Source organism: Chinchilla lanigera, unplaced genomic scaffold, assembly GCF_000276665.1.
Source record: "Chinchilla lanigera isolate Chin_1 unplaced genomic scaffold, ChiLan1.0 scaffold00013, whole genome shotgun sequence".
In the NCBI taxonomy this organism is placed as follows: domain Eukaryota; kingdom Metazoa; phylum Chordata; class Mammalia; order Rodentia; family Chinchillidae; genus Chinchilla; species Chinchilla lanigera.
The window spans coordinates 21,279,690-21,298,047 of NW_004955414.1; the positions used below are offsets into that span (position 1 = coordinate 21,279,690).

At 39.9% G+C, this 18,358-nt stretch overlaps 1 protein-coding gene across 1 annotated transcript; it reads left to right on the top strand.

Moving 5' to 3' along the window:
• Positions 1–8,911: 8,911 nt before the first annotated feature.
• Positions 8,912–9,865, top strand: LOC102003753 (olfactory receptor 51L1-like). Its single transcript, XM_005380082.1, has one exon. The coding sequence runs from the start codon at positions 8,912–8,914 to the stop codon at positions 9,863–9,865; it is 954 nt and encodes a 317-aa protein (XP_005380139.1).
• The last annotated feature ends 8,493 nt before the right edge of the window (positions 9,866–18,358 follow it).

Consider the following 18,358-nt stretch of genomic DNA (forward strand, 5'->3'; position numbering starts at 1 on the left):
ACATCACTGAGCCTCTGTCATACAGTCTGTCATCAAGCCAAAAATTCACAGCATTTAGTTCCTTTATAACTCTTCATGTCTCAAAGAATTTTTTTCTTTACCAGAAAGAAAGTATAAGTCAATTTTTCTTGATTTATGGATTAAGACTACTAACCTTGTCTTATTTAAGTTGTAAAAACTCCTCCTACATCTGAAATGTGATGTTTTTGATAGCATCAGACACTACCCCAAGGGAGACTTTACTGAGAATATCAACCACATATAAATGCTCAAACTAAAATGAAACAAAACAACAAAGAAATGGAATAAACAAGAAAGCACACAGAACAGATGGCAGCAGGACAAGATAAATGTCATTTGCTCTAATTCACCTCCTGCTATGGTGCCACGGGACAGCTTCCAACTTCTCTCCCTGGCTCAGGGCATTCATGTGTGTTTCTAGCCTGGCTAAGCAGTGTCCTCCAGACTCCTGAGTCCCATCAGCACATGAAAGCTCCTCCACCCTTCCCCAAACCTGGCTTGAGCAGGACTTCTCTCACTTCTTTCAAAGATGCTCCCCTCTGACCTTGTTCTTCCACAGAAGCTGTTGACCCTCTGTCTGGGTTTACCTTTCCTGTGAACAGCTGAATCCTACAACTCAAGCTGGACATGATGTTGAAGTCAATGTTGACCTCCAGGAGCTTTAAATGTAATATGTTGAACAAAGACACAAAGTGTGGCAAAGCTTCAACCCAGAAAGCAGCCATGCATATGTTCCATCACAGTCCCACTGCTCAGGAGGTCATGAGTTTAAAACTGCTTACCACTGGCACACTGCAATCCATGCTGGTGTTCAGCTTTGAGGTTGCTTCCTCAAGGATGTTTTATTGACAGGCCCATGTCCCAAATCCAGGGAAGCAGATGCTTCGTCTGTTTGTTTCCTGTATTTTCCATTGTAGCAACTATTGTAAAATAATATATTTGTATATGTCTGTGTGTGTTTCCATCAGAATAAATGACTAATTAAACTCCTTGTAGGAAATGTGTATGTATCATTTATTAGTAAATCTACATACCATAAGTATAGTGTCTGGTGCATCATCTGCTCCACAAACAATTATTAAATGAATTGACAGATGCATAAATACATAGAGGGGAGTCAAGAAAGGATTTCTCTTCTTGTCTGGAAGATATCTCCACCTTTAAGTCTAAAGATTAAAGAAGACAGCATTTTGATGGCATCCTTCAAAAGGATGGTCCCCACCATTTCCCTGTCTTGTACCACAGATGCGGACTGGCAACATCTTTACTACGAAAAACCTTGTATAAAACTAATAAAACATGAATAAAACTATCAAGTGGCTTAAGAACAAATCTTACAAAGAATATTCAATACTTATATGACATTATTGAAATAAATACAAATATACACAGCCACAGAAATATTCCCTTAAATTTTAGTTTTTTTAAAATTGTACTGAAAGGAAATCTTGGAAATGTTTAAAAGAAAATATAGGAGAGTAGGTAGGTAAGTTGAGGGATAGATGGATAAATGATAGGTAGATAGATAGATAGATAGATGTTTAAAAAGTCCAACAGAATACACAAAAGTAAAATACAATCCAAAAATTGAAAATAATATATTTAACATATAACTATATAAAAACTGAGGTTTATTGTTCAAAATATTTGAAGACCTTGTACAAATTAGGTAAATAAAATAGAGGATCTTATAATAAATAAACAAAAATAAAGAACAGGCAGTGTATAGAAGAGAACTGATGTCTCAACAAGTACATTAAAACATGTTCGCCTTCACTAGACATTAACAAAACACAAATTAAATGATACAGAGACACCATATTTTATAAATATGGTAGATAAACTGAAAATGCCTGACCATATCAAATGCTGGTGAGGATGTGGAACAATAATTTATTATCTGGGGGCAGTATACATTACTACAATCTATGGATACTTACTTGGGAATATTTCCAAGAAGTGAATGCAGCTAGTAATTGTATGACACAATCAGTAACTCTGTTTTTATAAATATTCACCCTTCTTCTGCTTCTAATTGTGAAAATTTAAAAACAAGCAAATAAAACCTGATTGTCCATGAATAAGAGAACAGACAAGTAAATTGTAATACAGTCAAATAATACCATACACCTTTAAAATCAATAAACTATAATATTCCATGGCACAGTGTGAATAAATACTAAATATATATTGACCCCAAACAATTTGTAAACATATATTTTTGTTTTGTTTTGTTTTGGTTTTTTTTTTTTGCTCTTTTATCAGAACTTTATTTTTTTTTTAAAGATAAAAGGAGGGAAACATTAACAGACATACAACATTTTACAACATATCACAAGCACAGTACAGACAATACAGAGTTACAAACAAAGTGGTAGGGAATTAACAATGGTGGTTGTACTACATATTGATATCTTCAAAGTGGTTTCTCATGAAAACAGATATAGACATGCAATACTGGTCAACCAAAGACTCATTGACAGTTTCTTTCAGCATAGAAATAGAAGACAGAAGAACAACCATGTTAACTATCCTGTATATACATACATACAAAATTTCTCCTTTTTTCCCTTCTCTTTTCCCACATCCCAGAAGCCCTTTACTCTTCAGTGGTTTCCTATCATTTCACAGTGTCTATCATACCTCCGAGTTTAAATTAACTCTTTCAAGTTTTACACTAGTGACACAATGTGGTGCTTGCACATGTATGTGTAAACATATATTTTGTTATAGCTTTTAGATAATTTTTAAGTGTGGACTGCCATATTATGGCATTTATTGCTATGGACAGTGCCTACATGCATAAATTTATTAAAACATAAATATTAATAATATTTTACATTATTAAAAGCATTAAAAACTATGTTGAGAAAGATAAATAGCAGATAAGAAAGAAGTAAGTGCTTGGAAATAAGTTGAAATAACTAAGGAAATAAGTTGAAACAAAAAAGATCACATAAGAGGTTTCAATTCTATGTGCAAAAAATTAGAAAAATGGACAAAAAGTTAAGATTTGTTAAAACTGTAGGTACGTGCATGTACATTTAGGAGTGATTAATTATATCATCTCTACATTTATATTGAAAATAATTTTGTATGGAAATGTTTTCTATTGAAAAGTAAAATTGCAAAATAAGATTTTAAAAAGGGCTAAACTAAAAATGCATAAGCATTTGTAAGATGTCCTGGGTTTTTTGTGTAACACCTCATTGGAGCATCACTCTATGTGCGGCTGTGTCTACTTAAATATCAACGGACAGGCTTAAGAAGGCAGACAAAGCCAGAGAATTTCTCTGATTTTAGAGACAGGGATTCCTTAGATGTAGATTTTATTCTGAATTTTAAATTCCTACTTGTTGAAAGATCTATCTCTAGCACTTATACCTGTGCTCAATAAATATGCGCTGATCAATCAATAATTACTACAAATAATTTGTTATTCTCATAATAATTATTTAAAGCATATAAAATGTCTAAAGAAAGTTATGTAAATTCATGGCATATTCATTTGATAAAATATTGAGTATTAAAATGATATTTAATTCCTTAGAATCTATTTTTAAATATTAAGTGAAAATGAAAGAAAAATATTGTACAAAAACCATCAGCGTTGTTATATGTATATATATTTGCGTATCACTGTCTTTGCATTCTCCAAATTTTTCAAAGAGCACATCTCAATTCTAACCCTAACAGGTATTTGACAAAGAATTGAAGCGAACAAGTGAGGATGTTGGAGAGGATGCTGGTGAACAACCTGACCTTTATGAATCATTCATCACACGGTAGTGGGGCTGAGTCATTTTTATTTTTGTTTTATGCAGTTCTCACCCCGAACCTATGAACTAGGTGGACATTTTCACCTGCTATATTTTGTTAATAGGGAACTGAGTTTCCCAGATGGTGGAAACTTTTAGTACATTCCTAATGTGTACCAGAAGACAGATCTAACCTCAAGCTTGTCTGATTTTCTTTTCTTTCTTTTTTTCTTTTTGATGTGTATTTTTTAATTTTATTTTAAAGAGAAAAGAACAAAAAATAACAAAAACAAAGACAAGGACAAAACAACACAAAAAAACTGTAGAAAAGATACAGAATTTCAAAACAAGAGGATGGAAAATCAACAACGGTTGTTGTATTACCTCTGATTTTCTTAAGCCTTATGCTGAACAACCAGCTCTCCAAACAAGCTCAGTCATTTCAAGGTGTGCCATGCTTTATTGATGGAAGTCCATGCTCTTAACTTTAAGCTTCCTTTTCCCAGACTGTATCACTGGTATTTAGTTTAATATCATAAATTTAAAACAACAGAAACAATAGCTAAAACTACAGAAATGCCTCTGTTAATAGACTATTTTTTAAAGCAATACTAAATTCAAAGCAAAGTTGAATGGGTAGCAAGAATGTAAGTAGACACTACTCATAGAAGTAGATATTTTTAGGTACATTCTATGACCAGGCACTATGTTAGGGGCTTAATGTGCTATAGATTTTATGTGGACAATAAGCTTATGAAAGGGTATCATTAGATGCCTATGTAAATATACCGAAGCTCTGAGGCAAAATAATTTGCCCAAAATTGCATCAGGGTTTGATAGTTGTTCAGTGTGACTGAGTGCTTGTTTTTAACTATGTTATACTGTTTCAATACAAAACAAAAACAAGCTAAACAATACAAAACACAAAATTCACCCAACCCACATTTATTCTTGCAAATGATAGTATCAGTTATAAATGGTTTGAATCATTCTATGATCCTATACTCCTGCATGTGAGCTTTTTATACCTCAAGTTATATAATGTCCTCAGACTTTCTAAGCCCTTGAATCTGGTTGGTAAAACACATGTTTTTTCGGGTAATTGTTCTTCACATAATTTTATGTCTGGTTTGTGATGGTTCTGAATCTTTGTACATGTTTCAACCTCTATCTGGAATATTCTGATAAGAGAGACTCTGTTCTCTCTCTCTTCTCTGTCTTCTGTCTTTCTCTCTCTGTCTCTGACTCAGTCTTTCTCTTATCAATCTCTTGAAAAAGTCAATTTTCTCAAATACAGAGATTTTGTCATGAATCTTCACACCTAAACATCTGGCCAATTCTTGTAATGTCTAGACATTTGCTGAGTGAATGACAGAGAAGAACTACATGGTTGAAGGAGAGTCTCAAGAGAGGTTTGTCTGGGGAAAGAAAAATGAGACAGAAAGGAAGTTGCTGACTTACAAAGACGGCAGCCATGTCAGAAGACGGCGAAAGATCATCTGACTCCCTGAAATACCTGAGAGTGGGACTAAATTATCTTGGAAAATAACTCGGGTACAAAATCTAAGTTCTCAGGAGGTGTTGATCTCTCATCGGTGTGTGTCAGGTCTGAACCCATCTGAGGAGATCCCTTGGAGACGCCAAGACCCAAGGGACAAAAGCAGAGCACCTTATAATTACCACGCAGCCCATCCTGAGTCAGTGAGAGGAGGCCAACACAGGCGTGGGAAGGGCTGCAGGGGTGAGAAGGACATGCCGATGAAGCAGGAACCTGTGAGTCCCTGAAGGTCTTTGGTTTGTGGACAGAGTGAGCTAACTCAGTGACCCCTCTGATATCACTTATCTAGCAGACCACAGCAAGGGGTCAGCGTGGCTTCCATGAGAATGGCCGTTCTGTGGTTAGGGGAGCTGTTCTGGGATATCTTCCCTGGTTGTTTTGGTTGGGCAGAAATCCCTGGACTTGTTGCTAGGCTGTGTTTTGCAGTGGAATGACACAGGGTTGTGGCAGAAAGGAAACTGAGTCTCAGGCACTTTACCCCACTTAAGAGGTGAGGCTTCCAGTACTTTATAGCCCTTTTACCAAAGTCCAGTTAAATCAGATAATATTTTTGGAAAGGAGGTAGGGCACATGTGAAAATGTCCAGCATGGAAGGAAACTAAAATGCAAAAATATTTTGAAGCTTTACCAAAGTCCCGGGCCGGGGATATAGCTCAGCGGCACAAGCACCTGCCTGGCAAGTGCAAGGTCCTGAGTTCGATTCCCAGTACCAAAAAAAGTCCCACCATTGGCTGTGTAAAAGCTGGCTCAAGACCTCGGGACGCCTAACTCTGAGATCCTTACTCTTCGATATCGCCGCACTACATGCTGACTTTCCCTTAAAGCCCACTGCGGGTATGAAGAGAACGGCCCACGGCAGAGGAATATTTCAGCGAGTGTCCAAGTGTCCAGAGGAAGATAGTATTGGATACGGTATATAATACTAATCTGAATTGACCATATGGTTCTAACTACCCGTCATTTAAAATTCACGTACATGGCCCCTTATCCTACAAAGTAAGCATAGTTGGCTCGACTTCTCACATGATGAAAGTGAAACTAAGCGAATCATCTGCGCAGTCATAGTTACTACATCCTGCCCTGGTGACCTGAATGCAGATCTGATTCCAGAGCCTCCGTGCCCGTCATCCATCCGCAAGGAGACAGTGCTGCAGATTCTTCCCGACCATGGGACTGGACAGTGGACTGTGGGAGATGCGCTGGCCTCCTCCTTCAGGACCCCTGGGTGCCTGCTCCTCTCTGTCTTATTTGGGGTCCTCTCTCCCACCCCTCCGTGTCTGACCATGCTTCCCAGTTCCCTCCTCTCTACTCCCAGCTCTATCTCTCCTGTGTCTCTTGACAGACTTTCTCCTCTCCTCCAACCCCTTCTTTCCCTCTGCCTCTGCCTTTCTCCAGCTGCTCTTGGTCCCCAGATTCTCTCAACGTCTCCGCAGGCATTTTTCTGCCTCGCTCCCTGGATTCTTCTCTCCAGTTCTCTGTTCATTCTTCCATCAGTTCGCCCCTCTAACAGGTATCCCTGACACGTTGCTTCCCTATTCTCTAAGCCCTTTTCCTTCCCTCTTTTCTCTTATCTTTCTCCCCCACTGTGGTTCAGTTTCTTCCTCCAGTTTAGGCTACTTCCTTCCCCTCTAACACTAGGCTGGTTTTCTTTCCTTTCTTTCTGTCCTTTAGCACTTCTCACCGCCTTTCGCTCCTTCCCTTTCTCCTTCCATCACTTCAGTGCTGGCTTCCAGAGAACCCTGCTTCTCAGCTGAGGCCTTCCCATTGGTAATATAGAGGCCACCACTCTGGGGTGTCTCGTCCTGCCCCCATGTGCCTCGTTTTCCTTCCTGCATCCCAAGTCCCGTGCTCAGCCCACCCCACAGCCCTGCTTCCCTGCACTTATCCTTTGATACCCTCTTCCTCCATCTCCCCATTGTTCCCATGGTACCCGAAGGTGAATGAGTGAGTCCCCAGGACTTGAAGGTACATGACACTAGTTGAGGAGAACTGACACGCTATCCCAGAAAAGTGGAGAAGAAATACATTTCTGCATATTAAGAGGGGAAAGACCATGGAAAATGGGGAGAAATGATAAGAAAATCAGTTTGGGATTTAGGAGCAACAATAACAAATACATTTATCATTTATTGTACTCCAAACTCTATCAAATTCTGTTCACATGGTGTGTCAGCTAAAACATTATCAATTCTTTGATTAGGAAATGTTATCCTTACTATCCTGATGAAAATTATGTAAGAAAATATTGTATCAGACACTGAGATGGTGGAGAGCAGGGCCTACCTGTTTTAGCACTTTCCCAGGTGCTCTGTTTTTAGTATTCAACAAACTTGATACAGAAATATGGGGCTGGGGATTTAGCTCAGCGGCAAAGCGCCTGCCTGGCAAGCACAAGGTCGTGAGTTCGGTTCCCGGAACCAGAGAAAAACCAAAAAAAAAAAAGATACAGAAATAAGCTTTGTTATTATTGCTGCTGTGTTAATACCTGTAGGAAACATTGCTCTCATAAGTTTTCCTGATTTAATGAAACTGTAGATTGTGTCAGTTTCCCAGTTTAATTTCTGACAGGGCCTATTTTGATAAGACAGCAAGGAAAAGAAATAAGTAGTGTGGCTTGATTGTGTACTCTGAATACTTTAAAAAGAATAAAGTAGTCTCAGTCATTTGAATAAATGTAGTAACTTTAAAGACATGGGCTATAGCCAGGAGGAGTGTTGCATACCTATAATTCCAGTACTCTGGGAGGCTGACACAGGAGGATTACAAATTCAAGAAAAGTCTGAGTAACTCAGCAAGATTTTTGTTTCAGAAAATTAAAGGACTGGGGATGTAGGTTGATGTAAAGGCCCTATTTGTAATCCCTAGCATTGAAGGAAAAAAAGACAGACAGAAAGGCTGACTGACTGATGGTAGATACTGGGTTAATACAACTGTGAGGAGGACCCCAGGGAGACTGAGAGGATGTCTGAGGCCTGTGTGCTACACAGCGAGGGACAGGGCCTCTTCAAAGGGGTGAGGTTTGGAAAGAAGCTGAACACCTCTTCTTCCAGTCACATGGAAATGTGGAGAGGATCACACACCAACAAGGAGATAACAGAGAGAGCAGATTAGGTAAGGAAACTCCTGAGTTATCCTAAATTTGCTTAAAAATGTTAGAGCTAATGCCTTCTACAAGAGGGAGCAAAGGCAAGGCCATAGAAAGACAAGCTCGGAGGAGCAGAATTTTAAGAATCTGAGCATTCTAACACTGAGCTATATGTTTTTTTTTTAATCAGAGGAGTGCAAAGAAGATCTATATTCTATTAGCTGGTCAAAAGTAGGGAAAGCATTTACAGAAATGTAACATAGTTAAGAAATAAGATGGGACTAAGATGGGAATGAGAAAAGGCACAGGGAAAGCAGGAAACGGGTTTGGGCTGAGGGCAGGGGTTAATGAGGGGGCCACTAAGTCCCTACAGAGAGGACAAAGTGGCTCAGGGGTTGGTGCCATCCTTGGTCAGGGGAGGGTGGTGCTGACTGGTCTGAGACTCTGAACACATCTCCACCTTCCGCAGAGAGAACAGGCCCCCTGTGAATGAAGATGCCCATTCTAACAAGTGCCAACGTGAGCTACTCTTCATTCCTGCTGACGGGCTTCCCAGGCTTGGAGTGGGCTCACCACTGGATATCACTGCCCATTTTTGTAGGATACCTAGTGGCCCTCATGGGTAATGCCACCATCCTCCACCTAGTACGCACGGATCCTTCCCTGCACCAGCCCATGTACTACTTCCTGGCTATCCTGGCTGTGACGGACCTGGGCCTGTGCATGTCCACTCTCCCCTCGGTGCTGGGCGTGCTGTGGTTTGATGCCCGGACAGTGGGCCTGGTGACCTGTGTCCTGCAGCAGCACTTCCTCCACTCCTTCTCCTTCATGGAGTCAGCCGTGCTCTTCGCTATGGCTCTGGACCGCCTGGTGGCCATCCGGTTCCCTCTGCGCTATGCATCTGTGCTCACTGGTCCTCGAGTGGCCCTGGCTGGGCTGGTGCTGGGCATGCGCAGTGCAGCCATCACTGCAGCCCCTTCTCTGCACCTCTTGAAATTTGACTACTGCCGTCCTGGGGCGCTGTCCCACGCTTACTGTCTCCACCAGGACATGATCCGCCTGGCCTGCTCAGACACTCGTTTCAACAGGCTCTATGGGCTGTGCATTATCATGCTGGCCATGGGCTCCGACGTGCTCTTCATCCTGCTGTCTTACACCATCATCCTCCGCACTGTCCTGGCCATCGCCTCTGCAGGGGAGCGTCTCAAGGCCCTCAACACCTGTGTCTCCCACATGCTGGCTGTGCTCTGCTTCTACGTGCCCATGCTAGGCCTGTCCATTGTGCACAGGTTCGGGCGTCACACCTCGCCTCTGGTGCACATCCTCATGGGCACCGTCTCCGTACTTTTCCCGCCCCTGATGAACCCCGTCATCTACAGCATCAAGACCCGTCAGATCCGCAGGGCCATTGTCAAGGTGATCTCACTGGGGAAGATACAATGAAAATGCAGGGTCGGACCTTAGCAATTCAAAATGAGGAGTGACTTAAGGCCTTTTTTTATAGACTGCTTACTATGTGGCAATTTTCTTTATTTATTTTAGTGTGATCACTTGATGGTAAATATAAAAAAATAAAGGTGATGTTCATTACGAATAGTATACGTACTCATAAATACATAATTAATGTTTTCTTACATGCAAATGATTGTTTTATATAAATATTTATAAGTTGAGTGTGTTTCTATATGTTTCCCTCACAGACTTACTGCAACTCTAACTCTGCACTCTAACACTAATTCTAATGACACCATTAGCAATAAATTACTCTGATGTAGAAGTTAAATCACCACTTTATCTATCTGGATTAAGGAATAGCTTTACCACCATCCTCTCCAATAAAATACTTTTTTAAAAAAAATGCATTCATTTTATTTTTAATCGACAAGATTATACACATCAGTTACATATGACATATTTAGAAGTACACATACATTATGGAATGACATAATCTAGCAAGTTAAGATATGCTTGCTGTGGCTTGTGTCTAGATGGCCCCACAAAGCCTCATGTGGTCCTCAGTGGAGCTTTATGGAGGTGGCTGGATCTACATCATGTGATGCTGGGATTGATTCACAGTGTGATGCCGGGATTAAGGGCGTCCCATCCTGGGATTGAGTGCTACCCAACCTAAGGGCAATAGCCTGGATAGAATATAAGGGAAAGAAAGAGGGCTGCTTGTTGCTTGCAGCTTGCTACCTTCTGTCTGCCCTGCTTTTCCATGGACTACTTCTCGTCCGTGATACCTCTCTGCCATACCTGAAAGCCAGCTGACTATGGACTGAAACCTCTATAAACTGTGAGTTAAATAAACCTTTCCTCCTTTAATGTGGGGTATTAGGCATTTTGTCTCAACAAGAGCAAAGTAACTAAGACAGTGCCTTACCTCATACAGTTACTATTTTATTATACATACAACGTGCTGAGCATTTTTGAGAATGTATTAGCTATAATCACCCCTCTGTACCACAGATCACGTGAACTTATTTCTCCTAATGAATTTTGTAACCTTTGACCAAGACCTCCCCAGTCCACATATCCCAATAACCTCAGTGCCTGATGATAGCTCCATTCTGTTCTCTACCTGACAGCAGCTTCTATAGGTTCCCTATGTGAGTAAGGTCATGTGGTACTTAGCAATCTGCATCTAGCTTATTTCGTTTAACATAACATCCTCCAAGTTCATCTACACTGTTGCAAATGATGAGATTTCTTCTTTTTTATTGCTGAATACTATTCCATTTTGTATAGATACATTCTTTTTATTCAGTCACGTACCCATAGACACTTCAGTGGGTTCCACAGCTGGATTTTATGAATAATGCTGCTGTAATCATGACAGTACAAGTGTCTTTTTGATATACCAATTTCCTTTCCTTTGGATATGTACCTGGTAGGAAGATTCCTGCATTATCCCACTGCCATTATTATCCTACTACTACTACTGGCAATTAGTGTTTTGTTTTTTATTATAAGGAACTTTCAGATTGTGCTCAGTTATAGTCCTAATTTATATTCTCACCAACAGTGTGTATGAGTCTCTTCTTCTGCATATCATTGTCTAAACCTGATAACTTTGGTTTTTTGAGAATAGCCATCCTAACAGGTATGCAGGTGATATCTGCTATTGTTTTGATTTGTATTTCCCTGATAGTGGTGTTTTTTTTTTTTTTTATTTTTTGGTTTTTCTCCGGTACTGGGAACCGAACTCACGACCTTGCGCTTGCCAGGCAGGCGCTTTTGCCGCTGAGCTAAATCCCCAGCCCCTGATAGTGGTGTTGAGTATGGTTTCAGATACGTTTGGCTGTGTTGATGTCCCCTTTTGATAAATATCTATTTGGGTCTTTTCTCATATTTAATCAGATTTTTATACTTGTGTTTCTATTGAGTTGTTTGTGTTCTATCTATAGTGTATTTTGATCCCTTATTATATGTATCACTGACAAAGGCTTTCTCCCATTCTGTAAGTTGTTTGTTCACATTTGATTATTTCCAGGGCTGCACAAATCTTTTGAGCTTCATCTAATCCCCTTTGTCTACTTTGTGTTTGTCGCCTGTACTTTCTGGGTGATATCCAAAAAGTCATTGCTCAAATCAATGTTATGGAGAATTTTTCCCATGTTTCTTTCTACCATCTTTATGTTACTGTCTTAAATTTAATTTTTTAATAATATTTGAATTAATTTTTTTTTCCTCCTGGTACCAGGAATCGAACTCATGACCTTGCGCTTGCCAGGCAGGCGCTTTGCCACTGAGCTAAATTCCCAGCCCCTTGAATTAATTTTTAAAAGATATGACATAAGAGGCTAAGTTTGTACCTTTTTCATGTACATATCTAGTTTTCCCAGCAATTTTCTTCTTTCTAAAAAATTATTTATTGATAGGCTAGTTCTATTGTACATGTCTTCTGAACTCTGGAGTATGAGTTAAGGAAGTCCTCACAATTTATAGCATGCTATGCTGAGGAAAGTAACCAATAAGAAAGCTTCTGCTCAGAGGTAGCAGCTGTCACTATTCCTCACCAATAATTAACCCCAACTAGCCAATGGTCCAGCCTGATATTGGAAAACTAGGGGAGTATAATGACCCTCTACTATCTGTATAAGGTCAGACAGCCTCCTACGAACAGCAGACAACAGGATGCAGTAATGCAGGGAAGGGCCTTTCTACCTGTCCACAGAAATGCTTCCTTGTCTTTTACTTTTAAAATGTAAAGCTACCTCAAGTGTTTCCTTAAATTATGACACCAGACTAAAAGCCCAAAAGCTTACAACAGTTTCCGCAGTAGATTTCAATGTTATTCCTTGTGACAAGGGAAAGTTTTTACTCAAACAACTTCTCTGTGGCCCTTCCAACACAAAACAGTCGCACAAGACAAACAAATACATGTTTCCCTCTTGAAGGGGTGAAAAAAGGAGGCAGTGAGCAATTAATACTTGCTGGCCATTGACAGAGGTTTGGATCAGAAACTTGAAAGGAAGCTGGCCTTGTAAGTAGAGAATATGCCTTGGGTATTTTTTATTCAGCCTGCTGAGAGTAGCTATACTGTTTTTCTAGTCAGATGTTCAGTTTATAAGAGCGAAGTTGATGAATGAGCACAAAGCGAGCGTACTCATGCACTGAACAGCAAGATCAAGGAATAAAATACACACAGTAGTTTGCGAGCACCTTTATTCTCTTCAAGTCAATATTTCCAATGTTTTTCCTAAAGATAAACACTACTTTGAATTTTAATGCCATACATTTGTTTTGCTTATTTTTAAATTTGTCTAAACATCCTCTGTAGTTTCTGAAGCGGGCTGAAGACAGCTCGAGGGCATTGACGCCTGTGTCCTCTGTCCTGGTTGTGCCGGTCTTCCGTGCACTTGGCCCGGCCACTGTACAGGGATCCCGCCACCTCACACCTCACCCCTGGTGCGCATACCCAACGGTATCAGCTGTTTTTCCACCCTGCTAAATCCTGGCATCCATACCACCCTTGGAATTAATAAAGCCTGCGATAACTCTGTGTTAATTATTCACGCCTACAGCATAATCACCACTTGTTTTTTATCTTTGTTACTATTTGAAGCAGAAAGCTGTCTGGTTTTATACCAGATAACTACCAAATGTCCTCTATTGTGAGTAGCCATGGTGTCTTGAATATGATGGCACAGTCTTCTGGAGGCCCCTACACAACATCGGGGTGCATTGCAGCCAGAAGGCTGTCCTGCCAAAGACCTATACTTTCTTTTTGACATAGACTTTCTACACTTCAGATGTCCCAAAAAGTGGACATGTCTGAACAGAATGAGCCAATAACTCATCCTTGCTTTTCGCTAATGGTTTATCCTCCTTTCAGGTTCCCCTGATGATCTTTGAGAGTATCAGGGGTTTGTGTCCTTACTCCCAGAGATGATCTTCACCCCTAGGAAATAAAGGATTACATTTTGTTTTTAAAAAGGTAAATGTCTTGGTGGGATAAAGAGTGACTTATTCACTTGATCTTTATTTAAAGCATCATCAATGATCCATTAAAGGGTTGAGAAGATTAACTCATGTTTCAGAAACACTTTATGGAGAGGTGAATGACTCCATGCTTTTCCCATTTGAGGGCACAGGTAGCAGAAGTAGCACCAAAAAAAAGAAAAAAGAAAGTATCAGAGGCTTTATGATAAAGAAATGCAAAGATTGGATATGTATTAAAATGTGGCAATGTTTTATGCCATATATCATATGTTATGTATTCTTGGTCAAGTTTCTGTTACACAACAAAAAAATATTGCAGATATTTACCCAGTTCCAAGTCCCACCCAGTGTACATGGTTCCTCTGGAAAAAGACCTTTGCTGCTCTCTGCTGGACACTACCTAGAAGTGCAGCATCATGTTCTATTTATTCACACTGAAATATTTAGTCTATATTTTTTAAATTGGATACAATATCTCTTTCAAGTGTGGAGAAAAAAGTCAGGAATATCTAATTGGTTTTAATATTCAGTGAATCTTCAGCTATTATAGTTTGGGATAATGCAAAACATGCACGTACATATAAATAAATGAATGCATAAACAATTAATTGGTATATAGCATATGTGGGAAGATTATCCACTCACAGATTCATGAAAATGTGCAAATAAAATTTTATATGAACAAGCATGATTATGAATGCCGCTGCAGATGCATGCATGTGTACATACACATGTATACTTATATTCAGATGTGAATGTATATAAACTTATACACTTCAATGTGCACACACCCATGCTCACACAGACATACACACATCTTGTTGTATACATTTTTATAATTTGTTCCCCAAAGAGTACCCCTGAGATCCTATGCCCAATTATTACTGCAGGCCCAAAGAAAGTACTTTCTTGGAAGGCGAGTTCGCCTGTGGCCCCAAGGATTTGAAAGGAAAGTCAGGGGAAGGAAAAGGACGGGGTCTAATGTCATGATAAATAGCAAACTAGTCGGCCCCTGCTGCTAGCCAGTGAGATAGAAATTAGGCTGAGACGAACCATGGAGAAAGGCAGGTGGACATTCACAGAACAGTTTGGGTTTACCCTGGAAGTCCAGACTATGGAATTAGGATAGAAAATCTAGGGGCTGGGGGTTTAGCTCAGCGGCAAAGCGCCTGCCTGGCAAGCGCAAGGTCGTGAGTTCGGTTCCCGGTACCGGAGAAAAACCAAAAAAAAAAAAAAAAAAAAACCAAAAAAAAAAAAAAAAAGGATAGAAAATCTACACAGGTGAGCCGAACCGGAGATTTTTCTTCTAGATGCAGCTTATTCCTCATACACATTGTACGTCCCCTTTCCTCATATCATGAATGATTCCTGGCTTCAGGACACTGAATTAGAGGTGTGTTTTCTTGTGTTTTTTCCAGAGATGTATCCTAAATCTTTCAATTTAGAAAACTGAAGCTAGGAAGCCTCGGTGTTGACCCCAAGTCTAGTTATTTTTCCACAGGGGTCTTCACTGTTCTTTTCAACCTATCTTCCTTCATTGAGTCAGTTTACCCTCCTATTTTTGCCTTCCAAGTTGTACAACAGATGTGATTAAGTAATTCTGAGAGTGCATAGGATGAAACAGAAAAAGATCTGAAAACACTCTTCTAGGTTGCCTGATACACAGCAGTATACCAATACATGTCATTTCCTTTTCTCAATGTGTGTCCACTCCTTCTTGCACTCTTTCCTAATAAATATCAGGCTTTAGTCTCTTTTGATAAACCCTTCCCTCTCAACCCTCATACTTATTCATTAGCTCTCGTCTCTGATTTCCTATTATAACAGCTCCTTATGTATAGTGAAATAAATAGTATGGTAAATTATTTTTCTGTCCCTGAAAATTGTTCCTCATTCAGTAAAAGACAAGGTCATTTTTCACCAAACACCAGGCTAGAATAATACTGCTGTTCGGTGCGTCTTCCTTCCTGCTGCCCCGCTTCCTTGTGTAAAGCCGCAGTGACAGACGGCTTCCTCTGAATGACCTTGCAGATCCCTATGGGAGAATCACACAAATAACTGTCATTTGGGGACCGTGTGCTCAATAGCATCTTGCGTGAATGAGGATCAATGTCACCAAAGAGATGACATGTGAGCTGAGCCTTACCCAGCACATAATTCTGATTAAACTAAAAACAAGACTGCTAAACAAAGGGGGAAAAGAAGAATAAATATCAATAGCCACAAAATAAATCAGTGAGACAAACAGCAACAACCAGGAAAGACAGGGATAGGCAAGGTAATCCTGTGTTGGGACATACGCAGAAACCAAGTCAAGGAGCTCCCCCGCATCGGTCAAGTTTCACAGGCATCAGGAAGTGTGTGGTTCAAAGATGATCCATCTGTGAGATAGAAAGAGTTTTCCTTTCATCTTGAACAGTGGCATAGGGAGCAGAAATCATCATTGCCCTTAGTAATGCAAATTGATGGATTGTGTTCAGATGCTACTGAATTACCCCTGATTGGGCCATTTTGAAGTGCCAGGAAAAAGGATGTTTTAGACTGAAATGTATTCACCTTCCTAGTGATGTACCTAAAATGAATATGTAAGCAAGCAGATAATAAAAATAATGAACCCAAAGTTTAGGCTGGAGTCCAGATCACCTCTTCTTCTCCATACCCTGTATTAAGGACAGACATATTTTCTTTCAGACATTATCTATTTCCTTAGGATGCTCAGTATTCTGACAGTTCAGCAAAGTTACTCATTTCTCATGCAAATACTTTAGTTGTCTGGTGCTCAGGAAGCCTGTGGAAAATAATGAAACATTTTGATGTGTGTGAAAATCAATGTGTCTTCTGCTTCTGAGAATAACGTCATATTACACTTGAGGATTCTTTTTTTAAAGGCCTCAGTATGATAAGTTTGAGTTAAAGATACAAATTTGGTATCTTCAATATGGAAGCAAATAAGAAATTGATTAATTTCAAACTACTCTCCACAAGGATAGAGGAAGGCCTTAAATGAAAAATAATTGCATGAAAATTAAATGTTTTGTCTATATTGGTAGTGTGGTTATTATTTTTCACCAATAAGAGTAGCATTATTGAAAGTATATTGTATGCTAACTGCTCCAATACATTAGCTTGTCTAAGCCTCAAGCAAACCTATAAGGGGAGATATTGTCGTTACCGTTGCTTTGCAGCTAGAGACAGAGAAAGCCTGGCAGAAAGTGCAGAAGCCCAGGTTCCACTTCAGCAAGAGGACCCAGTAGCATGCAGTCCCACCTCTTAAGCCTTGCTGCTCTGGAATCCCAAAATCTAAGACACAAAATCTGGAAGCCCTAAATAAGGAACATAAAAATAACTAGTACGCTCTGACCAACCAGAAGAAATGACTGAAAATAAATAAAATATTAAGGCTTATGAGCAAAAAGAAAATTGGCGAGGTGATGGTACCAATACGCTGAAAGAGGCCTGGGAGGATTGAGTTGAAGGAGGGTGTGTCCCCTCCCATATTAACTAAACACAGACAAGACCCGCAGAAGCAGACCAGTTCATTCTGCAACAGGAAATCTCTGACGCCATCACTAAAGTTCATCTTCAGTAAAACTCCTGGGGTCTATGTATTTTGAAAACTTAATATCTCCCAGAATGGTCACCATTACTCTCTTGCAGCTTATGTATATTGCAGTTTATAAGGCTCTTTGTATATATAATTATATTCACTCCTCTTAGTTTTTATTACAGACAGTTGCTCTAGCTTTAGACTGAAAGGGTCAACCTGAAAGATTTAGCCCACCATAAAACAGAAGTCAGAGGCTGGAAACCCTTGCCTGCTGGTTCCTCCCACGTGCAGCTCAGCCCCAGCACACTGCCCTCTATATAGTGTATTTTTTCAAGAAGGGACTCAGATCTGTTTCCTTTGTGTGATGAAAGTGATATCATTCTTCTTTTTCTTTCATTTCTTCTAACACAGGCTTTGAATGACCTTCCCGCCTAAGGTGTGGAAGTTTGCTCACAGGCCCCTCTTTATATGAGAGGTCTGGCCCCATCTCCTTGACAGATGTGTACCTCCTGGACAAATGTCACAGGGCCCATTCTTCTTCCTCAGCCAGGGTCTCAGAAGAATCAGCAGTGCTGCCATAGTAGATTAGATTTGGGGGCCACTGTGGATTTAAAATTTAAATTTTGGGGTCATCATTTTTACATTTTCAGAAACACGGTGTTGGAGGGTCCATATTCTTGCCGCCATGACTATATGCACAGTGAACACTGATTAATTGAACTGGCAATGACAGAAGAATTTCTCAAAGGACAGAATGTTCCTATGCATCAACAGAAATTCTTATGGGCAAAATACAGCTTCCTCCTTCCACATGTGTGATACTCCAGAGTGACCTGCAGGATGATCACCGTGAACTGAGTTCATTCTACAAATATTTTATCCAGGTTAGCCAACTAATTCTGTATCCCCACTGAAGAGCCTTCTTTTTTTTTTCTTTTTTTTTT

Bases quoted from the DNA above. Each gene is read 5' to 3' on its own strand.
- LOC102003753 (XM_005380082.1), top strand. From the start codon at position 8,912: ATGAAGATGCCCATTCTAACAAGTGCCAACGTGAGCTACTCTTCATTC.